Source organism: Coturnix japonica, chromosome 3 (genome assembly GCF_001577835.2).
Source record: "Coturnix japonica isolate 7356 chromosome 3, Coturnix japonica 2.1, whole genome shotgun sequence".
Lineage (NCBI taxonomy): Eukaryota > Metazoa > Chordata > Aves > Galliformes > Phasianidae > Coturnix > Coturnix japonica.
This window is the reverse complement of record NC_029518.1, coordinates 41,897,984-41,922,241: the sequence shown is the minus strand read 5'-3', so window position 1 is coordinate 41,922,241 and position 24,258 is coordinate 41,897,984. Positions and strand designations below refer to the sequence as shown.

The 24,258-nt window shown below is 36.2% G+C and overlaps 1 protein-coding gene across 6 annotated transcripts in view; it reads left to right on the top strand.

Moving 5' to 3' along the window:
• SHPRH (SNF2 histone linker PHD RING helicase) overlaps window positions 1-22,676 on the top strand; it is a 42,106-nt gene extending 19,430 nt beyond the window's left edge. For 5 of the 6 annotated variants that reach the window (XM_015858130.2, XM_015858129.2, XM_015858128.2 and 2 more), the window contains 16 exons: window positions 2,416-2,504; window positions 4,063-4,152; window positions 4,342-4,449; window positions 4,995-5,137; window positions 6,663-6,836; window positions 7,404-7,466; window positions 8,502-8,727; window positions 9,943-10,086; window positions 10,438-10,539; window positions 11,353-11,424; window positions 12,395-12,583; window positions 15,601-15,693; window positions 16,424-16,510; window positions 16,981-17,159; window positions 17,854-17,934; window positions 18,768-22,676. In XM_015858130.2, the coding sequence (XP_015713616.1) occupies window positions 2,416-2,504; window positions 4,063-4,152; window positions 4,342-4,449; window positions 4,995-5,137; window positions 6,663-6,836; window positions 7,404-7,466; window positions 8,502-8,727; window positions 9,943-10,086; window positions 10,438-10,539; window positions 11,353-11,424; window positions 12,395-12,583; window positions 15,601-15,693; window positions 16,424-16,510; window positions 16,981-17,159; window positions 17,854-17,934; window positions 18,768-18,864 (1,937 nt within the window). In that variant the 3' untranslated portion in view covers window positions 18,865-22,676. Of the gene's footprint in view, window positions 1-2,415; window positions 2,505-4,062; window positions 4,153-4,341; window positions 4,450-4,994; window positions 5,138-6,662; window positions 6,837-7,403; window positions 7,467-8,501; window positions 8,728-9,942; window positions 10,087-10,437; window positions 10,540-11,352; window positions 11,425-12,394; window positions 12,584-15,600; window positions 15,726-16,423; window positions 16,511-16,980; window positions 17,160-17,853; window positions 17,935-18,767 lie in introns of those variants that run through there. The other variant, XR_001554143.2, reaches the window with a different exon arrangement.
• The last annotated feature ends 1,582 nt before the right edge of the window (window positions 22,677-24,258 follow it).

Genomic DNA, 24,258 nt, shown 5'->3' with positions numbered 1-24,258 from the left:
GCAACAAAACCAACATTCCTGGGGGATGGAGAAAAGTACTTCTGATTTTCTTGCGGTGATCTCTTTATTTCTGTCTTTGTCATTTATGTGTTCTGGGAGGATAAAAGAAATCACATGTGTAACCGGGCTTAAATTGCTTATGTGTTATCAGCACCCTTCTTTCTGGGCTTCCTATGTGTCCTTTACCATGTAAGAGTCTTAATGAAATCTGGAGTCTCCTTGCTGCATTTCAGAGTCTGTGCTTTTGCTTAGCAGTTAAGTCTGTGCCTGCTATTCAATTCTGTCAATATGTTTTATGTGAATTAGGAGAAAAAAAGCTTTGAATGGAAAACAAAAACAGTTGTATTATTTTTGTATGTTCCACAAAAGAAAAAATAATAAAATAGAATGGCATGGATGTGAAGGAAATGCCTCTTTGCCTATTATCTTCTATTCTGAAACTGAGAAGATGGTTGAATTTTTTTCAGCTCACTTTCTTTGAGAAGCAGATTGATTTAAAATAAATAAGTAATTGCATTAATTGAAAACAGAACTCGGCTCTATTTGTGTGGGCTTTTTTTTTTCCACCCCCAAGCATTACTGTTATGCTATGTGTTTTTGGTCAACAAGGACGAAACATACCTTTATACTTAAGCATTTATTATTAGCGTAAGTGAGATCTTATGAACCTAATCATTACTAGTTTGAATTGTTATGGACAGAAAAAGAAAGCAATATAGTTAAAAATGCTGTAGTCACACTTGGTTCCCATTGCTCCTCTGCATTGTGGTGCTTGCGGTTTCATTCTGGTGGGAAGAGAGTTGTGAGGCTAGTTGTTAGCATGTGAAGTTGTCCATTAGAAGGAATGTAGTGTGTGAATTTCTCACTCAAGGATGCAGCTAGTGTCTTTTTTGTATGCGGTCGTGCTTTCGTACCTTTCTTTTTCTTCATTTGTCTGTAGCTTCACATCAGTACCAAATTTACTGTATATGCTAATGCCTTTTGTTAATGTAATATACTATTTCTCCTTATCTTTGTTGCCCTAAAAATGGTTTTGCCCACTTCTAGGTCTGCATTCCTTCATCTGCCTGTGAATTTTTTTTCCAGCCATGGTTTCCTTATTCACTGGTCTGTTCTATTCTGCATCCTGTATCTCTACATTACAAAACCTCTGCTATTGTGCTAGACCTGCATTTCTCTATGATTTCAGTTGCAAATAGCTCATCCTACATAGACATCAGTAACAAGCCGCTATTTTGTATCAGACTATGGCTGTATCACACAGATAAGCAAAAGAAAATGAAAAATAAAAATAAAATAAAATCAGACATAGAAACCTAGTGACTTAGAGAAATTGCTGCCACTGCTAAGCAAAGTAGAAGGCAAACCAAGAAATCCTGAAAGAGTGCCTGACAGGCCTGTTATGGTAATAGTATTTTGAGAAACCCTTAACACTGGCAACTATTTTGGTGTATGGAAGAACAAATCTTGTAGAAGTAGTGTCATTATCCTTCCAGATATTGAGAAAGATGACCTTCTGTTTTTACTTTAGTGTTTTTTATACATATTATGCCCTTATGCGTTCCTTACTTTAAGACTCTTCAAATTACTCATTGTCAGCTTCCACTTTTACCCACATTTTTAATGTTTCTGCTTTTATATTCACCACGTTAATTTTGTATTTCTTCTGAAATGGGTTTATCTAATCTGTTTTCTGAGAAGCGATTGTGATACTGGCACCATCTGTACTAATGCTGTGTGCGTATATGTAATTATTTCTGTTTCTGAAGCATGACCATTTTTCTTGTAGTTAGTACTCTGAAAGACTGACTAACACATGTATTGCACATCTATTACTAAACAGAATCATAGAATCACAGAATTGCCAAGGTTGGAAAAGACCTAAAAGATCATCCAGTCCAACCGTTCACCTATTACCAATAGCTCCCACTAAACCATGTCCCTCAACACAACAACCAGTCGTTCCTTGAACACCCCCAGGTTCGGTGACTCAACCACCCCCCTGGGCAGTGCATTCCACTGCCTGACCACCCCTTCTGAAATACCTGCAATGGGTTGTAGACGGTGGATTTTTTTAGTGTAATGTGTAAGATTTTTTTATGTAGGCAACTGTGGATTAATATTTTAAGATCAAGAAGTTTATAACCTTGCAGTCACAAAAGATACTTAGTTTGGAAACTTCCTTGCCCTTTGTAAGATACAATGCTGTTTGTCTTCTCCTGTTCTAGGGCAAGAAGAATGACTATGGATTGTTTGTTTGACAGCAAGCTGTTTGTTATGCATTCTCTCTGAAAATATCTTAGTTCATTTCAAATGATGGATGGCCAGTCCTGGCAGCCAGGATATTTAAAGATCAACACAATGTGTATATGTTGATGTTTTTGTTTTGATTACTCTATTTTTTTTTTAATCCAGGAGAATATGCATTGGCTGCAGAGCTGTACCGAGAAGTGTTACGTTCTTCTGAAGAACACAAAGAAAAACTCAAAACGGATTCCTTGCAAGTGAGTAAACATTATAACATGGAGAGACATAGTTAATAATTGGAATACTCTAGATTTCATTTTAAGGTTACGCCTTTCTTTCTCCCAAGTGGTGAACTGATTGAGTCTTACAGCCAGCTGTCATTATCAGGGTCTTTAGATGGGAATCTCTCTAGTGACCTTCATTTGTCTTTTTTAAAAAGCTGTTGTATATCTAGAAAGCTCTTGCTTCTCAGTCCTAATGATATCCCAGAAGCAGTGTATGATCTCCACCTGCTGTTCTGTAATAAACTTAACAAGCTGAATTCCTAGACTTGTGTGTGTGACCATGACTGCCCCCGTTAATGGTATTATTTTACACACTAGGGCAAATACAGGATGCTGGGATTCCATTAAGAATGATATTAATGTGCCAAATGATAGATAATAATAAAATCGTTGCACTGGATAAGATATTCTCTGAAACATTATTGAAACATGGAGGAATTAATTTTCAGGAAAAACATGAATATACTTAGAATACAGTAGGAAAATATGAATATATGTTAATATAGCTGTCAGTTACAGCTATGGATTTCAAGAATTACCAGTTCTAAATTGACCAAAATTCTTTTCAGTGTGACAAGATTTCAGGTGCGATCTGTTATCTGTTTCTTTACTTTGCTTGCTCCATTAAGCAACTCAGTCTTTCAGTGACTTTATCTGGTTATTTGATGCCTCTGTTGTGCTTCTTTGATCTCTGTGAAATTTAGGTGTTTGTTTGTTTGTTTTGTTTTTTTTCAGCTAATGTAACCATATCAGCCTAAATTTGTTAAGCAACTTGTAACAAGGTAGTTAATGAATCTGTTTTACTGGATTGAATATAAAGCTTTTCAGTTTGGGTTGTTTGTTTTTTTTTAATGTACATTGCCTAATATTATTGACTCTGTGTAATAAAATTCTCCTATTGCGTGCATCCCAGTGGTGTAGCTTCAACTCTTTAAGAAAATAGCAAGCCACTGCTGTGCTGGCTGGTGTTCTTGAGTGGCTTAATGTAGTAACAGGGCAAAGATGAAGTGAATTCAGGGGAGGGAGGGTGAGAAGGGACCAAAAACATGGCAGTATACAGGCATAATATTAGGAGTCTGATTTAGGATAGATAGGATGAACCTGGGATAAGAGGGAAGAGACTGGCTTGAAATAATACAGCATTTTTCTTTCTTCCTTCCTTGAAGAGAAAACAAAAACATTATTTTATGCCGTCACTGTTTATTTATGAAAAATTGTTAAAATTTTCTGGAGCTTTTTTTCACTTATATTTTATTTTGCTTTAGTAGAGCATGTGCCATCTACATATAATGTTCTGAATTATTTCCTGAGAATGTGCAGTAAGATAACTTCTTTTCCTTAATAGTCAAAGATAGTCTTAATTCAGAGAATGAGTACAGGACAGAATCTGAAGACTTAAATTAAGGAGGGGGAAATTCATTTTAAATGAATACTGATCTCTTGTTGTTAGATTTCATTACTGATTAAGCATTTCCTGTCGCAGTTATTGCAATGTATCTTTTCATTAATACTGTGACTTTCGTTTATTTAGAGACTTCATTCCACACACAACTTGATGGAGTTGTTGGCAAAGCACACAGGCATTCCTCCGACTTTGCGTGATAGTCAGCTTTCAGCAGAGGTAAATCTCATTCATTTTTATATAAATATGTTTTGAAGAACACCTTTCTATTTTTATTTTTTTTTTATCCTTAAAGGCTAAATATTGCTGGAGAAAAAAACATGGTAGCTGAGCAGCTTCTGCATTTTTCTACTATACTTCAGAAATACGAACTGTGGATAAGTAAGTTAAACTCTCATTTCCATACAGGCAGAACAACTTCGACAGCATTATATGAGTAAATCCAATGCAGAAGTTGCAGAAGCCCATCAGGCTTTACAACCAGTTTTACAGACCATCCGGGAGCTCCAGAGAAAGGCAGGTACCTTGTACATATTTAGTCACTGGATATTCTTCTAACTATTGAAATTAATGTGTTTATCTAGAATTCCAGCCACCTATTGTCTATAAAGGTTCTTTGAAGCTCTGTTTATAGTGTGATTTAGGCAGATGGTACTTCAGTTACTTCTAAAAGAACTCTCCTTTTATGTGCATTTAGTCATTATGCTGAAGGCTCAGTTACTTTTAGATAAGGTGTCCTACTATCACACCCCCCCTCCCCCTTCAAACCTAGTTTAAAGCCCTGTCAGTGAGCCCAGACAGCTCCTGGGCCAGAATTCTTTTCCCCCTATGACCCAGGTGGACCCCATCAGCAGCCATCAGGCCAGGCACTGAGTAAACCACCCCAGGGTCGAAGAAACCAAATTTCCTGCTGTGGCACCAGCCTCTCTGCCATGTATATATCAGAATGGGAATATAGGATTCTGTGTTGAAGTGTAGCTTCAAGAGCAGTATAAGTCTCTACCACAAGGTGTAAATTAATTGTTGAATGTTCACAGATAAATCTGTTTGTTTGTGGACAGATACACTCTAGTTCTCCTTGGTGGTTGGATGTGATCCAGACAGCAATACAGTATGCCATTGATGAAGAGCTTGTTCAACGTGTGCAAAATGAAATAACCTGCAACTACAAGCAACAGACAAATAAACTCTCCATGGCAGACAAGTAAGATAATAGCTGAAATAGGCTAATGAATGCAGTTATGTCTGCTCAAGTCTTCTAATAAGTTTGTGCTAACAATTGCAGTTAAATAGCAGGCACTTAGGCTTCAGTGCATCTAGGCTGCAATTAAGTTTCAATTACAGTCCAAAAAATCATAACTACCTAGGCTTGGAAAGGAAAACAGGAAAATTACACTTTTCTCCTAGATAAGCATTCTTTAAAGAGTTCCTTTATATGATCTTACTGTGACTTTATAGTTTTTATAGCAACTGCTGGATGGGAGATTGAAAGTTTATTACATTATAATTGGATGACCTCTAGAAGAATCTGACTTGCAGAAATGGGAAATGAACAGACTATGTCAGGAAGTCTTTAAGTAACAACATAAAATAGCATCACTACATTAAAAAGAAAGAATCTAAACTTAGGAAGCAGTGCTTTAAAGGCTCATAGTATGTAAACAAATTCTCTTACTGGGTACTCTTTATTGTACTTGTACAGAATGGAATTTCTGATATGGAAAATCAGGTCAAGCAGTTAGTAGTATTTGTGTGATACTCTGAAGCAATTCCAGTTTTTGTGAAGTTATATAATAATGGATTAGAACGACATCTGGAGGTCACCTTGCAGAACTCTCTGTTTATAGATTCCAACCCTTGCTCAGAGATTAATGTTGATTAGCTTGCATGGCGATTTGTCCCATGTGGTAAATCTGGAATATTAAATAGCTGATTTTTATTAATAGTAGACTTGTGATTCCAGTATGTGTTTAATGTTAGGCTACCTGGTTAGGCAAACTCATATTTGCTTAACTAGGTTGTTTCGAAAACCAGGCTTCAGTAATGTTGGCAAACCTTTGCTTTTCTCTACTCACTTTATGAAAAGGATGTTTTTGATTAAATTTCCCTTGTGGCACAGAAGCACGGTCTTGCAAAACACTGTCTTGATATGAGTGTCAGACATTGTAGGAACAGTGCATCGCCAGTAAAAGAGCCCACAGTAAAACGCAGCATAGGAAGTGCTTTAGTTCATGTTCCGTGCATAATCCAGAAAGACAGCTAAGCTTTGGGAAAATGGTTCACTTTAATGTCCATTCTTAATAATTTTGTGTAAGCCAAGTTCCTCATGAGCAGTGTACTTGTGATGAACACATGATTGCTGTGAATTGCACAGCTTATTGAAAGTAAGTTTGTTGGTCACCAAATGCAAATGAGACACATGAGAATGCATAGTTGCTTGCGTTCAGTAGATTTGTAGCGTGGCTCAAAATGTTGCTGGTTAGTGTTGGCTACTAACATTTGATCAAACTCAAGCCTTGGAAAAGAGTCTTTTTATTCAACAAACACCAGGCATCATCTCAAGGGATGCAACAGAATGATTCCTAACAGCTAACATTACATTTAGAAGCAGTAAGCATTTGTTTGAATTTAATCTGTTGTCAAATACTATTACTTATCTTCTTCAAAATACTGAATTAAATTTGGATTGGGTGACTGTGTGCTATTAGTTCCCTTTTTCTTTACATCAGATTCAGAGACTGTAGAGGCCTTCAGTACCTGCTCACAACCCAGATGGATGAAGTGAAGAAGTTCCAGAAGATTGTAAGAGAAGCAGTGAAAAACTTAGAGGGCCCTCCCTCAAAGGAGGTTATTGAGGCTGCCACTATCTGCCACTTGCGACCTGTTAGACTTCCACTTAACAAGTATGTCTAGGAAATGTAAAATATATTTTAGAGATGTATTAGTGTTTGTTTTTTTCCCTTAATTTGACATGAGAGTAAAGATTAAAGTCTTCATTTTGTATTCAGGATTTATACTTACACAGACATCACAGGTCTGACTGTTAGAATCATTACTTTTGTCGTTGTAGAATATCTGAAGTTAGAAGGAACTTGTGAAGGTCATCAAATCCAACTTCAGTGTTTACACAGGGCAACCTGAGAGCTAAATCATATATTCAAGTGCATTGTCCAGATAGTTCTGGAGTACAGACAGGCTTGGAGCCATGACCACTTACTTCCCTGGGTAGCTTGTTCCTATGCTTGACCACCCTATCAGATGAGAACTTTATAAAATGATAGAATAATGCTGTGCCTATAAAATGTTTTGTCATCAGATGCTTTACTGTGTAAATGCAAGACTTATGTTCCTTTTTTTTTTTTTTTTTAAGGCTCTCTGTGGTTTCTGTTTATATTTTCAAATAAGAAATTACAGAAATTATGTCTCCTGATCAAATTCTGAGTGCTCTTTTTCAATCTTCTATATTGCAGCTGTGTCTTCTGTAAGGCTGATGAGTTGTTCACAGAATACGAGTCAAAGCTCTTCTCTCATACGTAAGTACATCACTTCATAAATTTCTTATTACAAAAAGAGAAGTGAACTGGATTGTTTTATTTTCTGCTTTACTTTTTCTGAGATACTTTATGAACAGATTACAGCAACTTCTTGCCTGTTGTCTAGATAGCAATTTCTTACACAGAAAATTAAGTCTGAGTAAAAAGGAATTTGAAAAAGTTATCTAGATAGAACAAATACATGCCACTTTTTCTCAGGCTGCTATAACTTGGCAGTACATTTGGAATGCAGTGTTGAAGTGTTCAGAAAGTGCATGTTATAACTACAGGTATGCTAAATGAAGGCGTTCCCTGTTTGTGCAAATATTTGTCTGTAGTTCAGTTATAAATGGTGTAATACCATATCCTTTCTCTGAATTTTTTTTATTACTCTATATAAACTCATCACAGTTTTACTAAAACCTTGAAGGTCTGAATGCAGCTGTGACCTGAAGGAAGGGTTGCACCGGCCCATACTGTGAAAGAAATAGACATAGGCAACAGTGAGATGTGGATTTAAAGCCTTCTGAGTTCTTGTTGACTTTTCTCTGTTATATCTTGTTACGATCGGTGGAATCATTAAGAAACATTAGGGTGTTTTCTGAATAGGCGTTGTTTGTTAAGGAGCTAGCAGAGAAGCTGTGCTGTTCTACAGTGCAATGCACAGCATTTTATTTTGCTTCAGAATTCACTTGTGCTGCTGATTAAAGAAGTCAGTTGTTGGTGTTTTTTTTTAATGTGGTATTCCAGAATCATTATTAACTAATTAAAGTAATTAAGATGCCTAAGTATATACAAAAAGCTACTAATAAATCTAAGCTGAGAAAATAGCACATACAGTGATTTGATTGCTGGTGCCAGGTTTGCTCTGTTCAAAGTAAGTTTCTTGGGGTGTCAAATAATGAAATAGATGTCTATACTTATTCGTTAATTTTTCCTTTTAATCAAATATTAGAAGGCTGAAATGTATGGTGAATAGTTAGAAACTGATGTGAAGTTCTGTATCAGTGCTAAGTTGCTGTTTTTATTTTTTAGTGTTAAAGGCCAAATGGCTATATTTGAGGAGATGATAGAAGATGAAGAAGGGCTTGTTGATGATCGTTTGCCCACCACGAGTAGAGGACTGTGGGCAGCTAGTGAAACTGAGCGTGCCTTGAAAGCTATTCTCTCCTTTGCTAAAGCACACCGCCTAGATGCTAAGCTGACTGAAGAAGGTAGCATATTTCTGGAACTCTTTGAAGCATGGAAAAAGGAATATAAGGTACAGTAGCCGAGATTGTGAAGAAACAGTTATATAGTTCATTTCATATAATATAAAGAAATATAAACTGTGGATGAGTAATTATCTAAGTTGTTCTCCTGAAAGTCTTTCTCCATTTCATGGTTCTTGTTACACAGATTGATTTAATGGTTTATATATGATTTAAGGATTTTTAAAAGAGCCATACTGGTAGCTAAGCAATTTAGTAAGCGCTTTTGTTGTTTCTCTTAGGGCAGTGTATACAGACATAATTAAATGCATTTTTATATTTAGTTAAATCAGACTGTAGCAAGACTCACAAATCAAACGTTGGTCAGTTCTTTAATTCAGTTTAACTTCTGTCTCCTGCTACTGACAGATGTCGCTATTGCTTTTTTTCCTGGATATTGTTTGCCAAACAGTATAATCTAAAGCCTCTGATCCTTTTTGAGGATACTGTGACTCTCTTCATGCACGCTTGCATGACTGGGTTTCCTTGCAGGAAACAAGTGATGGAGTAAGGGGATGAGCTTTTGTTCACAAAAGTGTCATAAGATAGCTGCAATCAAAAGTGTTTCTTCTGAATGTTTCACCTTTCATTTTTGATCATTAAATAGTAACTTTTGGCATTTGCAAAAGGTCTTGGAATTTCAGTAAGGTCAATAAGGACTTCTTGATATAGTACATAAATTACGAAAAGTTTGGGAAGGTGTTTTACAGTGTTACCAGAAATTTGTAAACTGGTATGTATTCTGATCTTCCAGTTCTAGTCATTGTCTTATTGGAAGTCATCATTTGCTTTTCCTTGAGAAGTCTGAATCTGATTTAATCTTCACCTTTTGCTTGTCTGTTCTTTTATGGAGACCACTGCTAACATACTTTGCCACTTCACTTTTGATCTTTGTGCTGTAATAGCAAACTCTTCAAAAACTGGTTAATTGTTTTCCTTTATTCAACATTTGCTTAGTCTTGCAAGGCTTTTTGTTTTTGTACTTTTAGTTGTATTGCTTATTGTAGTAGTAGTTGTAGAAGAAATGAGAGACTGGAGAAGAAAGCAAGCAAAAGGTATAGGAAATATCTTGTCTTCCTTCATAGTTTGTTGTGGTGTCTGAATTTCTGTAAAGAAATATCATCTCTTACTCCAAAAATATTTTCATAATATGCCTTGTACGGTGGACTCGTATAAAGGGATCTCAACTCAGTTCTGCTGCTAATTTGTTTAGGCTTTTCTTATAGTTACTTCATGAATATTGGATGGTACTAAGGGATCACGTGTCTGCTATTGATGAACTAGCAATGGCTACAGAACGACTGAGGGTGCGTCATCCTGATGAGCCAAAACCAAATCCACCAGTTCTCCACATCATAGAGCCTCATGAGGTAAACAAATGCACAAGAAAGAGATTTTTTTTTTTTTCCTGAAAGAATAAATAAAGATTATAGCTGAAAAGAGCAACAAGATGTATCAAGATCTATATGTGAGGTCTATAACATGGATCTGTTTCAATTTTAGAGTGTTTGGGAAGACAAAAGAAAAATACTGTTTTACATGAAATGTAGTTTTCCATTCATGAGCATGGAGAAAATGATGGGTTAATTTAATCTCCTATTTTTTATTTTTATTTTGTAGTGTTAGATAAAAAAGCCTTTCTTTTTCAATGTTGGAAAATAGACATTTCATCTGTGTGTATTCTGATTGTTTTATACGTGTTTTTAATACTGTTTCCATAGGTAGAGCAAAACCGTGTGAAACTTCTGAACGATAAGGCAGTTGCTAAATCACAGCTTCAAAAGAAATTAGGACAGCTTCTATATCTCACTAATCTGGAGAAAGTAAGGTTTATGGTTCTTGCTCTTTACCAAACTAAACTGATGTTTATTTCCCTAGCTGAAGAAACTTGCCATTATTTTCATTTAAAATTTTCATTTAAAACTTTCTTTACAGAAAACATGTTTTCTTGAGAGTGCTTCAATATATTTCGAAAATGTGTGTTATTCTCCATGTTACTGTGTTGTCATAGTTGCTGCATTATATATTTTGGCCATTCACTTAATTGCACAAACGTAAAACTATGAAATACTTACAGACAGTTAAAATACTAAATTAACTGGACTGTGTTCAGCAGAAGCCTTGTAAAGTTACGTACTTCTTCAGGTACCCTTGCTATTTTTAGAGCTTATCTTTGTAAACAGGAAAAGCAGCTTCATAGGTTGAATGAATATAAAAAAGGCAAATCAAACTCCACATATGTTGTAGTGTTAATCTTACTGTTCGAGTAAGTACAATTTTTGCTTAAGGAAGCATGATTAAGTATATTTGTTTTCCCACAGTATCAAACTGATGGAAAGTATAAGGAGCATCTCATTTAAAGCTTATTTTGTTCAGATTGTTTAAAGCTGTAGTGGAGATGCAGATGCCATCTGAAGGACAGCTGCATGAGCAGCACTTCATTTATTTACTGTGAACTGTGCTTTTTTTATTCTTCAAGATGGACTTAGGTCTTCTTGTGTGAAGTTTATTGAATGTATGTACATACTTCAAGGATTTTAACATTCATTTTTTTTCTAGAAACTTGTTGTAAGTATAGAAGTATAAAGTAACTTTTTATTTCTTGAAACACAAAGATAATTTTTTGTACTCTGTAGTCTCAACATAAAACTACTGGGGGAGTTAATCCAGAACCGTGTCCTATCTGTGCGCGTCAACTGGGAAAGCAGGTAAGATGCTTCAGTCAGCAGTTTTTACTTTTATGAAGTCTTTACCTGGAGCTGAGTCAGCTATATATCAATTTTTCAACATATAGTTTTAACTGAATGTTATGTTAGAATGGGAACTTAACCCTTTCTTCTAATGTACCATCCTTTCTCCTGAAATAACATTTGTGAGCAGTCCTGTTTGCATTCACTTAATTGGAAAAACCTTGCAAAGCCTAAAAATGTAACTTTCTTGCTTATCAGTCATTCTGTCAGTTCCCTCTACTACTTGGACCTGCAAAAATTGTTTAGACTCTAATTGGTGGCACAAAAAAGTTGTTTTATAAGTTACTTCTCTGCTAAGGGAGGTCACAGGTGAGGTGTAGATCTAATCCCTCCAATGATAATAGTTTCTGTGCTAGAAGCAAAAGGTTGTTGATAAAAGGTCTGTATTCTCTGTTCGAAGTCTTAAAATCCAAAGATGTTCTAATTTTTTTTAATCTCTATTATTAAAAAAAAAAAAAATGTAGTTGAAGACATCGGCATAGGTAACCCAAAGAGGTTATGGATGCCCCATTCCTGGAAGTGCTCAAGGTCAAGTTGGATGAGTCGCTGGGCAGCCTGATCTAGTGAAAGATGTCCTTGCCTGTGGCAGGAAGGCTGGACTAGATGATCTTGAAAGGTTCCTTCTAATCCAAACCACGTTGGATTTCACACTGGACTTTTATAGGCCAATGTGAACGTTTGCATAATCTTTTTTAAAAAGGTTGCGAGTTATTACTCTGTGTGCCTATGTATTAGATATCAGCATTTATAGTAAATGAGACTGTACAGTCTTCTAGTTTAACATCCTGAAAATGTTTCTAAAATTCATTTTCAATCTGATTACTTCAATGAAAATAATTTCGCTATGAAAATGTAATTTAATATGTATTAAGGAACTTATTTTCCTTCGCGCTTATGTGAAACTGTTACTCTTCTGTTCCCTGTACAGTGGGCTGTGCTGACGTGTGGGCATTGTTTTTGTAATGAGTGTATAGCTATCATCATAGAGCAGTACAGTGTTGGCACCCGCCGGAGCTCAATTAAATGCGCCATTTGCAGGCAGACAACATCTCATAAAGAAATATCATATGTCTTTACTGCCGAAACTGCAAATCAGGAGGATGATATTCCTGTAAAGGTAAAATGTTTCTATAAGCTTGTGGACCCAAACTTAATACTGAAATGTTTTGTTGCGCAAAACATTAAGTGATGTGAAAGATGATATCAGTCATCATCAAAGATATGCTTCTTGAGCTTCTTGTATACAATAGTTACTTTGCATTTTGATTACCTATGAAATGTCTGCTGTACAAACTTTTGCCAGGGGGGAAAAAAATTAAACTCTTTAAATATGGGCAAATGAGAACTGAAAGCATGAGGGGAGGCTCTGGCTGTGCTGGATTAAAAATCCAAAGGTAAAAGATGCAGTGTTTTGATTTAGGTGATGCTGCTGTCTTCTCTAGAATGTGATTATCCATTATCTGGATGTAGCAATCATAGTTTTTGTTTGGTTAGTATAGTTAAAAGCAATAACATGCTAAAAGACTTCCATATTACCTATGCAAGTCTCCACTGAACCCTGTGGGTATACTAGAGTTGCTGACTTTTGCTGTAGTTAATGCTGCCATACTTGTGCCAGTTACATCAGCCTTCCTGTTGCACTGGAATTTCTTTTTAAGTAGATGCTTCCTAAATCAAATCATTAGAGCTGAGGTAGTTGACAGCATGTAGCACCAGGGGGAGTAAATAGACTGCATTTTTGAAGTGCTGGTTATGAAGACTTTACTTTATACATGTTTGAGAATACTGTTTTTTAAGTGCTTAGATATACCATCTTGATTCTAACAAGAAAACTTCAAATATGTTTTGTAAGTTACTTAAATAAAGTGAAATAATTGAAATAAGGTGAAATAACTAATTTCTTATAGTAAAATGCAGAAGGAACAGTTCATCTACTGTCATGCATAAAAGGCCGCATTGGAAACTTGGGGTGTATGAATTTGCATTTTGTATTATCACATTAAAGATGAACGATTTGTATTGTAGCTTCACTGTATCTACTATCAAATCAGACAGAATTATTTTTAGTAGTTTTTCACTTTATATTCCTGTAAGGACACTTGTTAACAAAAGGTAACTAACACATTATGGTTTCTGTCAAATGTTGAGGGTAAGATTAATATCTTCAGCTGCATGTATAAGTCGTCATTTATTCAGCACTTATGCTTTCATCTGAAGGTTTTCAGTCATTCCAGTCTCTCAATATTCAGTACTTTACTTTTTGCCATATGCATCTTGCTGCTTTTTACCAGCATTAACCATGTGAAGTTACTGAATTAGATGTGAAAGGACTACTGTAAAAGGGAGTGTTTTATACTGAGAGAAAGGTTTTTTTGTGTGTTCTGCTTCTGTAAAGGCTTCTTGTCTCTGGTTAGTGTTACAGTGTGTACTGCTAGCCTGTCATCTGAGACGTTGTTTGTAGTTTTGATTCAAATGTGTCATTTGGTCACTAGAACTGTCTAATCTATTTATACATTCTCATCTGGATATTCCAGAAAATAACAGACTTCAAGGTGTATGGGTAATGAGTTGAGTAACTTTTTGTAAAGGCTAACTGAAATTCAAGAGCTCATAATAGGGTACCTTATTGCTATCGCCACACTGTGATTATTGAGAGCAAATTTTTTTGTGTGTGTGCGTTTTGTGATCCAAAGCTGTGTTCAATTGTTGGTTGATAACAAGTCTAAAATAGTTTCCTAGTATAATGTAAGCAGTTGAATGAAAACCTTTGTGCACTTTGCTATATAGAGCAAAGAGTGTAAGCACTTTGAGTGTTGTACTATGTTGGCTTCTTGCTCCATCAGAGTTCCTCTGACTGGTCTTGTAAGAAGTCAGATTTGTAACGTGTGAGTCACGGGAAGTCTAGGGTTGGAAAAATCAACAACAGTGACTGCAGCTACTGTGTCTTTTAGCAAGGAAAAATTGGACTTGATAAGGTTGTGGGAGTTTTTTAGGGCTGGGGGCGTAGAACTTACAGGCGCCAAGAAACTACTAGAAAAATGGTGAAAGCTGACTTGTTTCAGAGAGGTGTCATGCCTATGACACAGAGCTGCAATCATTATGGAAGACTGTCAGAAAAACAGTGGTATTGCTTATTGCAGCCTTTGATAAGTCAGCCTACAGAAGGTCTCCAGGAGCATTCACTTAACTGTATAACACATGAATGATCATGCAGGCAAACACTGGCTTCCAGCTTGTACTTAGACTGCTGTTATCCTTCCCTACCAGTTCTGCAAGCAGCATAACTTGAGTGAATTTGATCCATCATTGTAGCAAGCCAACATAGCTAATTCGATGTTCAGAGGACAGGTGCAGACAGAAATAAAACATTATTTGTCCAGTTGAATCTTGTGCAGCTCAAAATTGCTGTACATGTAAGAACTAACAAGCAATTAAATATGGGCATCTTAATATATAATTTATTATATTTTTTACATTACATGTGTTTATATGGTAAAATTAGTGTAATATAAAGTGAATGCTGAAAGAAATAGAGGGGGATACTGAAATTTTTTTAATTTATTTTTAGAGTCCTTTTCCCAGCTTATTGGGAATGGGAAGATTACAGAAACAAAAGTGAACAAGGAGAAGAATGTAGTATTGAGTTCATTAAGCACTGAACTACTTACTAATGCAGAATCTGTTTTCATGGCAGTGCACAATCCTTCAGTAGTTACATTCGTTGTACATACTAGTTTCTTAATATTTTGAGATAATTTGAGTTATAGTATTGAGTATAACTTTAGTGATGCCAGAATGAGAAACAGAAGGAACAGAGAAAAGGTTCATGCAGGTTGTTTTTGCGAAAAACTTTCCATAAGTTTGAAGGGCGGGAAAGGCCAGTTTGGAAAACTCTGTGAAGAACATGGTGATAACCTGGGAAGATTGTCATCTAGATCGGTCAGGAATCTTCAAATCTTAAGTATTGTCTTTTTTCTCTTTTAAAAAGCACAGCTTTGTGAAAGAGTTTGACAATGTCTTTTTGAGATGTAAGACATGTAAGAGTCCTAATACAGAATTATTAAATATAATAATGGATTTAGAAGGCATTTTTTAACTTACTACTCTGCTAATGTTGTTCTTTTGTTTTCAAAGGGGAGTCATTCCACCAAAGTGGAAGCCGTGGTTCGAACACTGAAGAGAATTCAATTTAAAGATCCAGGGGCTAAGTCCTTGGTTTTTTCAACGGTATTGATCATCATTTTCTATCTTGCTTTTGTGTATGTGTTTTCTGTGAGTTTAAAATGGTCATAATACTCTCAGGGACTTAGTTTATATACCAGAACGTCGAGTCATTCTGTGAAGCCTCTTAAAAGTTCTTTACTAGGAGAGTGGTTAGGCCCTGGAACAGGCTGCCCAGGGAGGTTGTGGATGCCCCGTCCTTGGAGGTGTTCAAGACCAGGTTGGACGGGGCCCTGGGCAACCTGATCTAGTAAATGTGTATGTCTGGTGGCCCTGCCAGGCAGGGGGGTTGGAACTACATGATCCTTGAGGTCCCTTCCAACCCAGGTCATTCTGTGTGATTCCGTGTGTGATAGTTTTGAGACTTTGTAGAACAGTTCATTTTCTTGAGGCATGATCAATAATTCATGTGAACAGATATAACACTTATTCAACAAATGCTTGAATGGGAGAATTTAGAAATTAGAAATTCTATATATTTTTAAATTTGATATTCAGATATTTTTTGATAGATCGTAAAACCACTTTTGTGTTGACTGACAGTTTCTTTTATTCAAGCCAAATTTTAGTTACCTTTCTTGTTTTGATTTAGGAAAGGTATGGCTTCTGTTGCACAACTTCTTTTTTTTGTTTTAAACCTTAAGTGTTAGTAATTTTAATAGCCTTAGTATATTTAAGCTGTCATTGCTGTTTGTAATAGAGTTACTTCTGTTGTATTGTTCTTTTTTTTTTACAGTGGCAAGATGTATTGGACATAATTGCAAAAGCTTTGTACGACAACAATATGACATTTTCTCAAATCAATGGAATTAGTAAATTTCAGGTACATAAAGGATATTTTTCTTAGATTATTTTACTGGGAGAAAATTGCAAGTCACAGAAATTAATTTGATCCTTGTACTTCACTGTTTCTTTTGTGAAACTGAAAGAGCAGGAAATGTGTTTAGCAGAACCTTTTATCTCCAAATGGTTAATTCTAAAAATTGTATTTACCAGAATCCACAATTTAAAACCTTTGGAGATTAAAAGACAATAAATTCCCTCCTGAAATGTAATGTTGGCATATTCATGCCAGTGTTGAAATGTTAAGGATGAGATGGTGGTCAGTGTTGCTTGCCTTCCTGATAACCTGCCTGCATCTCTTCAGTTATGACTGGTCTTGAATCGATCACACTGCAAGACTGTCAGTATGGAGTTTGTCATATCTGCTATAATTACTAGAAAATGTAAAGCTGTCTTCCGCAGTCTTTATTTAGGAGCTTTTATCACGCTGTTTTGGTCTTTGCCTTTCAGGAAAATCTCTCTGCATTTAAATATGATCCCAAGATAAATATTTTGCTGCTACCTCTTCACACTGGTTCCAATGGACTAAACATAATAGAAGCAACTCACGTTCTGCTTGTGGAACCTATTTTAAATCCTGCACATGAGCTTCAGGCCATTGGCAGAGTTCATCGTATTGGCCAGACAAAGTAAGAATTCAAATTGCTTTAAGAGGTTTAGATATGGTCCAGAATAGAGCTGTGTACTTTGGTCAGAATAAATCTAGTTCTCTAAACTTATTAGTTTTGGAGATACTGGAAGTTTGTCTGCCTTCAAAGCCTTAGTTTTTTACTTTGAAGTTCTACTCCTAGGCATGTCCAGAAATGTCTCAGATCTGCAGGTCAGAGCAACTCAGTATTTCTGTTGTACGGGGCTACATTCAGGTTTTGCCCATCCTGGTTTCCTTGAGAGGCAAATTCTGTCTGGTCATTCCCAGCACTGAATCACAAGTTGCTTAATGTTTGTTTTGAAATTGACGCTGTTAAAGTGAGAATAATCTCTCTTTATAGAAAATGCAGCCTTCACCAGGATGTCTGAGGCTAACATTCTGGCCTTTATTATTGCCTCAGTATTCAATTGTACTTTCCACTTAGGAGAATGCCCTAGTCACTGTTTTAGGTTAGTACTCTGCCCGTACGTAGCTTAGTTAATAGAGACAGAGCAAATTCAGAAGAGAAATTCCTAAATACCACATCTGATGCAGGTACTTGATTAGCAAATGGCTATGGCTATAGAGTAGAAAAAATAATTAGTATGAGACAAAAGCGGTCTTGAACTTTTCAGTGTAATGATTTATCTGATACCCACTTTGTTTTATTTTTCTTTTTTATTAATCACATTCAGGTCTACCATTGTCCACAGGTTCTTGATAAAAGCAACGATAGAAGAAAGAATGCAGACTATGCTAAAAACTGTGGATAGAAGGTATGTGTTTAAATCTTTAAAACATTATTACTGCAATGAAATTGAAAAGGTGATGCTTGGACATACTTATGTTACAATTAGATACAAGTGTCTTAGAAACATACACTCATTCTCCTTCAAATTCTTTTGATTGAAACAAAATTTTAGAGCTTGAGAAACTGTTGTTTTTTAACTTGATTCGGGAAACTGGAAGCTTAGGGTATCCTAATTCTCTGAAGAATATTTTGTTTAAATTTTGCATATTGTACTTCAGAAAAGACCAGTTAATTAATACGTGATGTATTATGATTTGCCTTTTCGGCTTACCTTTTTCTGTTACTGTAAAAGCATGAAAACAAATGGAATATTACTAAGCATGCCAGTGGACCAAATTTTTGGCTTTATTTATGAAAGGCTTCACCTTTAGCTCTGAATGAATGGTTTTCAGTTTCCATATCTGTGAAGCAACCCTACTTTTGCACGTAAACTTCAGATGAATATACAGTGACGTAATGATCTAGTGAGAGATAATGTTTTGAAAGTAGAATCAAACCTTATGCTTGGATTCTGAAGCCAGCACCTCAGATGTTAAGACCACCAAGTAGATTATCCCATCTTCTGCTGCCTCCATAGTATTCGGTCTTCTCCACAGTTAAGGGCAGTAGATGGGCTCAATCTGTACAAGAGAAGTGGCTGTTCAGTGTATGTTCTTTCCCTAGTAGGAAGGGTTTTCTTCTGCTTAGCTCATAGCCAGTTATTGGGTGCTGAAACACGAGGCCTGTCTTCAGCACATACTGCTTGTTACTTAAGTTGAATCTTTTCTTTGATATCTGAATGTAATTTTATTCCTACAGCCACACAAGCTCTTCCATGAAACAGTCAGAAGCTTCAGTTCTGACGGTGGCAGATCTGGCTGACCTTTTTACAGAGGAAACTGAAGAACTTGAGTGAAAACATTGTCTCACGAAATCAGAAAGTACCTTATCTAATAATCTCCTGTATATAATACTGACCTGTTGTTTGTTCCTTTAAACACTATCTAACAACTGCCCTAAAGAGAGCTATTGGAAATAGATAAGTCTCTTAATTGTTCATATTTTATTCTGTTCTGACACTCTTAGCAGCACACTTTTCTGATAGCACTGGAGAAAACTTGCACTTTACGCTTTAAACAAAAAAGTGTATTTTAATCCCAAAGAGCATTTGAGCTGGATGCTAACACTGGGACTGCTGGATTTTTACCATCAGGTTTGATTGGCTGGTGGTTCAGTCTGAGATCAAAACTGTTGGGTGGTGGGGTGGGGAAGAGAAGCAGAAAAACAGAAATATACTTTTTTTTACTGTACAAAGAATTATTAGGAAGAATAACTGTAAATTAATATTCTACTGAAAAGGGCTTCTAGAGTTGTTAGCATTTATTGCCAAGTTCTTGAACGTCTTACTGGTAATACTTTAAATAATTAATCTTTACTAATTATTTGGATATTTGTATTAGACTTTTAGATATTCATAAAGATTTGTGTGACAAATTTCATTGTTAATGCTCACTCACTGCAAAATCATGTTAAATTAAATTATGCTTTTTGGATGTGTGTTGGTCTGGAAATCAGTAAAACACGTGAACTTAATGTACATGTTTTTCACTTACTATTGAAACCATCACTAATTTACTGCTTTGGAGTTTTCTTAATCTTTTGTCACAGAATTTTAGAGAAGTGATTAAGCAGCTGGTAACTGAATGATTTGGTGTTTGTGTACTTTTTCTCATCCTGATTCTGTTTCTGTCTGTTTCTGCCCCTCAAAGTTGCAGCAATCTAGATATTCAAAATATTGTTAGTCAGCCTAAGTAGTAGGTAGCCAGTCTAAGTTAGGTAATAAAGTAAAGAAGTGAAACTTTTATGAAACTTTCCAATCTTAGATGTGAGATCACTAGCCAATCTCAATTCACTTTATATAGAGAATTTAGAGAACAAATCTAGGCTGACTTTTAGACTATTGAAGGTAGGCAAGCTAAATTGTAAACTCTTTGGAGAAGCTTATGGACATGCATTTGCTTACCATCAAGGAAGATCAGTTGCACAGTGGTAGCAACTTTATGTTTAGAAACTGGGAAAGCTACACGTAAGCAACAGGCTACTCACCTCAGATTAAAATATTTACTGTTTCAGCAGGCATTGTTTTTTGTGTACTTGGGATTGAAATTAAGGATTCTTTAAGAAATTTATGTTAATTAATGTTAGAATTTATTTTTTTATTTGTCTGCTGAGTAGACTTGCCATATAATTCTTGTTTACTGTGTTCAAGCATGCTATGTTTTAAGTTGCACAATGCTGCCCTTTGTTTGCTAGGTCTATCTGCGTGGCAGACAGATTCTTCTCTGCTGACAACAAATGTGAACTGAATTACGTGAAAATGTTGTATCAAGAAGTTCATCTTTGGCATTTTTGGTTGTTCATCTGGGCCAATTAGATTATTTGTTCTAAAGACTATTTGAGTAAATTTACAGTCAGTACATCCTTATTTCCTGTGTTTGTACTATGTATGAGTATGTGTATATATTTTTGTTATGGAAATTACCAATATTTTGCAAGTTACAGTTTGTAATAAGGGAAACTTGGTGGGTAACAGTCTTATATTTTCAGTGATGTTGATCAGAGAGTTTACTCAGAGGCTGTGATGTCTCTGTCCTTGAACATATTTGGAACTCAAACGACCCTGAGCCAGCTGATCTAGCTTCAGAGCTGGCCCTGCTGTGAGTGGTGTGTTGGACCAGATGACCTCCATGGATCCCTTTCGGATTCAATTATTTTACAGTATATTATTATACAGTGGGTATTATGTTGTACAGATACTCCTGGAACTCTAAGGGCAGCAACATTCCAGTTTTCTCATCATCCTCAGAGAATTTTAATATCTACAGTGCAACGTGGCTGAACAAAGAGCTGCTATTCACTGTGGGAAATGATGTGTCTGTGTTTAAAACAATGTGGAAGCAAATAGTGCTTATGTTTATAGCTTCCTTTTTAAATAACTGGATGTGGGAATAATAATTGTCAGTTAATGTGAAGGCAAAGCGGAGTGATAAGTCTTCTGTGAGAGGTTTCCCAAGCTCTGCAAGTTCTTGGCTTGCTTACATAAAGATGGCTGTTTGAATGTTTATTCACAAAAATGTGGGGTTGGGATTCCCAGCCAAAAGCATAGCTTCTCATCTACTGGTGCATGAGAGTTTCTAGTCTTGAGTGTTTTTAATGCTTACGTAACAGCATGCAATGCCAGAGACATAATTCTAAGCACTTTTCAGAGGACTGGAATATGAGCATGCAGAGTCTGGAGATACAGCATTAATGCACTTCTTGCAATTGTAAAGCTGAATCATTGGAGAATACTGTCAGTATCAGTAGGAAAACAGTGTCTTCAAATGTCTCATTACATTAAGTACATAGACTAAATATGAAGTGTAATATTGGAAAAGAAATTGAGAAGTAATTAACGCTTTTTGCAACATTTAACTTATTTAACAAAGATTTTCTTTCAGATGCTTTTAAGATGGCTCATGAAGTGAACTGATTTTCTGCCAAGATTGCAGCTTGTGCCACTGCAGTGCTTTTCTCTTACCAGCAACAGAGTAAGCTCCATTTCATGGCGCTGTGATGATTTTGCTCTTACCAGGAGCACTCCTGAAAGACAGCATCTTAGTTGGGAATGAATGTTGCCCTGTCTTAATAGCTTCAGTATGCCAATAGAAATGGTGTGTCTCCACGGAAGGCAGAAATCTGGAAATACTGACTGTACTGTTATTATGGGCTTATATCAATAGATCCATAACCTATATTAAAGTCTTGTGTTCTGTTAAAACATGTAAATACGAGTTGACAATATTGTTTATCCAGAGCAGTCCCTTTAAAAACGATGATCCAACTGACTCCAAAGAACTTAGTCCTGATCTTTTATCTCTTTCAGTCCTCTATCTGGAAAATAAGTTGGCTTTTTTTTTTGTCTGTGAAATTTCAGCAGTCGTTATGACTATATATGTTTTCCACAAGACTCAGAATTATTCCTTTAATAGCTGCCATTATTCAGGTAAGTCAGAGCTGGGCAAAAAGAGTAGATTGTTCTTGTATTGAAGAATGTCAGGTAACATCAAAATATATTGCTCCCCCAAAGTAAGGAATTAGATGAATTCCTAAAGAAAAAAACAAAACCATATATATATGTGTGTGTTTTTGTGGAGGCTTAATCTAAAAATCTTCTGCTTAGTATCTACGTGATGAGCTTTTCTATAGACACTAAAGCCAGCTGCAAAAACACTGTACTTGTGTTTTTCTTCCTTTTTTGGTTGCCTGAAACAGGTATGTTCTTTACAAGATTATGTTCTTTAAATGTAATTTAAAAGAATTTCAAACTGTGGAAAGAAACTCGATCCAAGAAATCCATGTCTCCCTCTCTGCCACTCACAGCTTGTTCAGCTTACTGCACACAATGTGTTTGCTCAGTGGAAGTAGAGTCGGTGAGTCACAACCCATGAAATGGCTACAGTAAAACTGGCTGATGGTGTCAGAGGAAAAGTGTCAGGCAGGAAGAGAATTTCAGCCTGGTGGGTTTTGTTTTCATGGGGAGTTTTGCTGGGGCTTTTGGTTGCTTGGTATCTGTAACATCTTTATTTACCTCTGTTCTTCACTGTAGATGTTGAATTTGTGTCTTAATTTTTATATTTCTGGATTTATGTTGTACAACTTGCATATTAAAAGTTCTAGTAACCTAAATACTGAGCAATCAGTGAGGCTTACTTGTTTTTAAGTTGTGACATCTGTAAGTTTGGGATTAAAATAGAGCAAATGAACCATTATCACATGTCCAGTTGCATCCAGTGTTTTTTTCCCTTCCTCTTCAGAGAAGGACCAAGAACAGGGAACTCTTGCATCACTGCAGTACTGCGTTCAGTACCAGGCAGTGATTTTACATGTTGTACTTTACAGAGCACAGTTAACTGAACTTGTGGCTTTAAAATTACGTTATGTGGGAAGAAAGTAAATGAAACCTGGAATAAGACTATTTTGAAAATTAACTGATTTCTGACAACTTCAGGCTTTATTTTTATATAAAAGATGTTAACCTGCCAGGTCTGGAATTCCAAGTTCCTTAGTCATATGTATTATCCATATAAGGTCTGGCTGATTGTTAATGTAAGCTGGCTTAGACTGCTTTCTTCATTCTGCTTTTCCTCCAGTGCCATCATGGGTCTAGAAAGTTAGGATTCACATTATGCCACTGTGAATTGCCCTCTTTGCATGCCAACCAGTTGCCATTAATTGTCAAAGAACTTGTGTTGATGTACCTGGGTTTTTTTTTATGGCTACATCAGTAGGTTAAGGAAGAAAATATAGGCTGCCGTTCTTGTTACCTTGGTAGAGATTTGTCCTGTCAAGTCTCCAAGCATAAAGTGGCACTAAGCCATCAAGGTGCATTCATCCATCTTTTATGGCTTGTTCTGCACAAATAGAGCATTCATATGTATATTCAGCATATAGTCTTAGGTAATCAACTGTTTGCTTTCAAAACTATACATTGATATGGGACCACTGCTTCAGCATTTCCTTCATATGCAGTTAAAGCTTTACAGCAAGTCCACTTGACAGGCTGTATTACCACAGGAAGTGGGTCAGCAGCGAGGAGAGGATTTACCTGTGTTGTCTCTTCTGGTATTCTAGAATGTCATACTAAAGCAACACATGCCAGCACTGTGAGATCCTGAAAATGTTAGATCTGATGAAAAGACATTGTCGTATAGCTCCTCTTACAGAAGAGCTCACAGCATTTCAACTAGCCTGAAAAGTACGTGTGAATCTTGGTGATCCATTCATACTTGCTGCTGTGGTAGTATCTGCCGCTGTGGAGCAAGAACCTAGACTGGATGGAGCTGGGGGGAGAGGAGATTGAAGGAGTAAAAACAAATAGGCAAAGAAATCTGAGTGCCCTTCTGCTGATTTTCACATGGCAGGAATGAGTCACTGATATGAACAATGAATAAACAAAGAGTGACAGATCCTGTATGTAACTTATTCACTGGAGGTCAGCATTCATCTAATGCAGTGGCACATTTCTGTGTGTTCATGGCTTGAGATTATAGCTGTTTTCCTACTGAAACCTTGGGATATGAGCATACACAGCTTTGTGGTGACTGGGAAAATAGGAATATTGAAAAGTTGTAGCCCTGTGATATGTGCGTGCTTTGATATGTGCGTTATAAAGTTTATAGGACACTATAGCCAAACTTATGGCATGGATTTGTGAAGGATAAGAGTTTAAAGTCAAATTACGTGAGTGTGTGGACCTCCTGGAACAAGC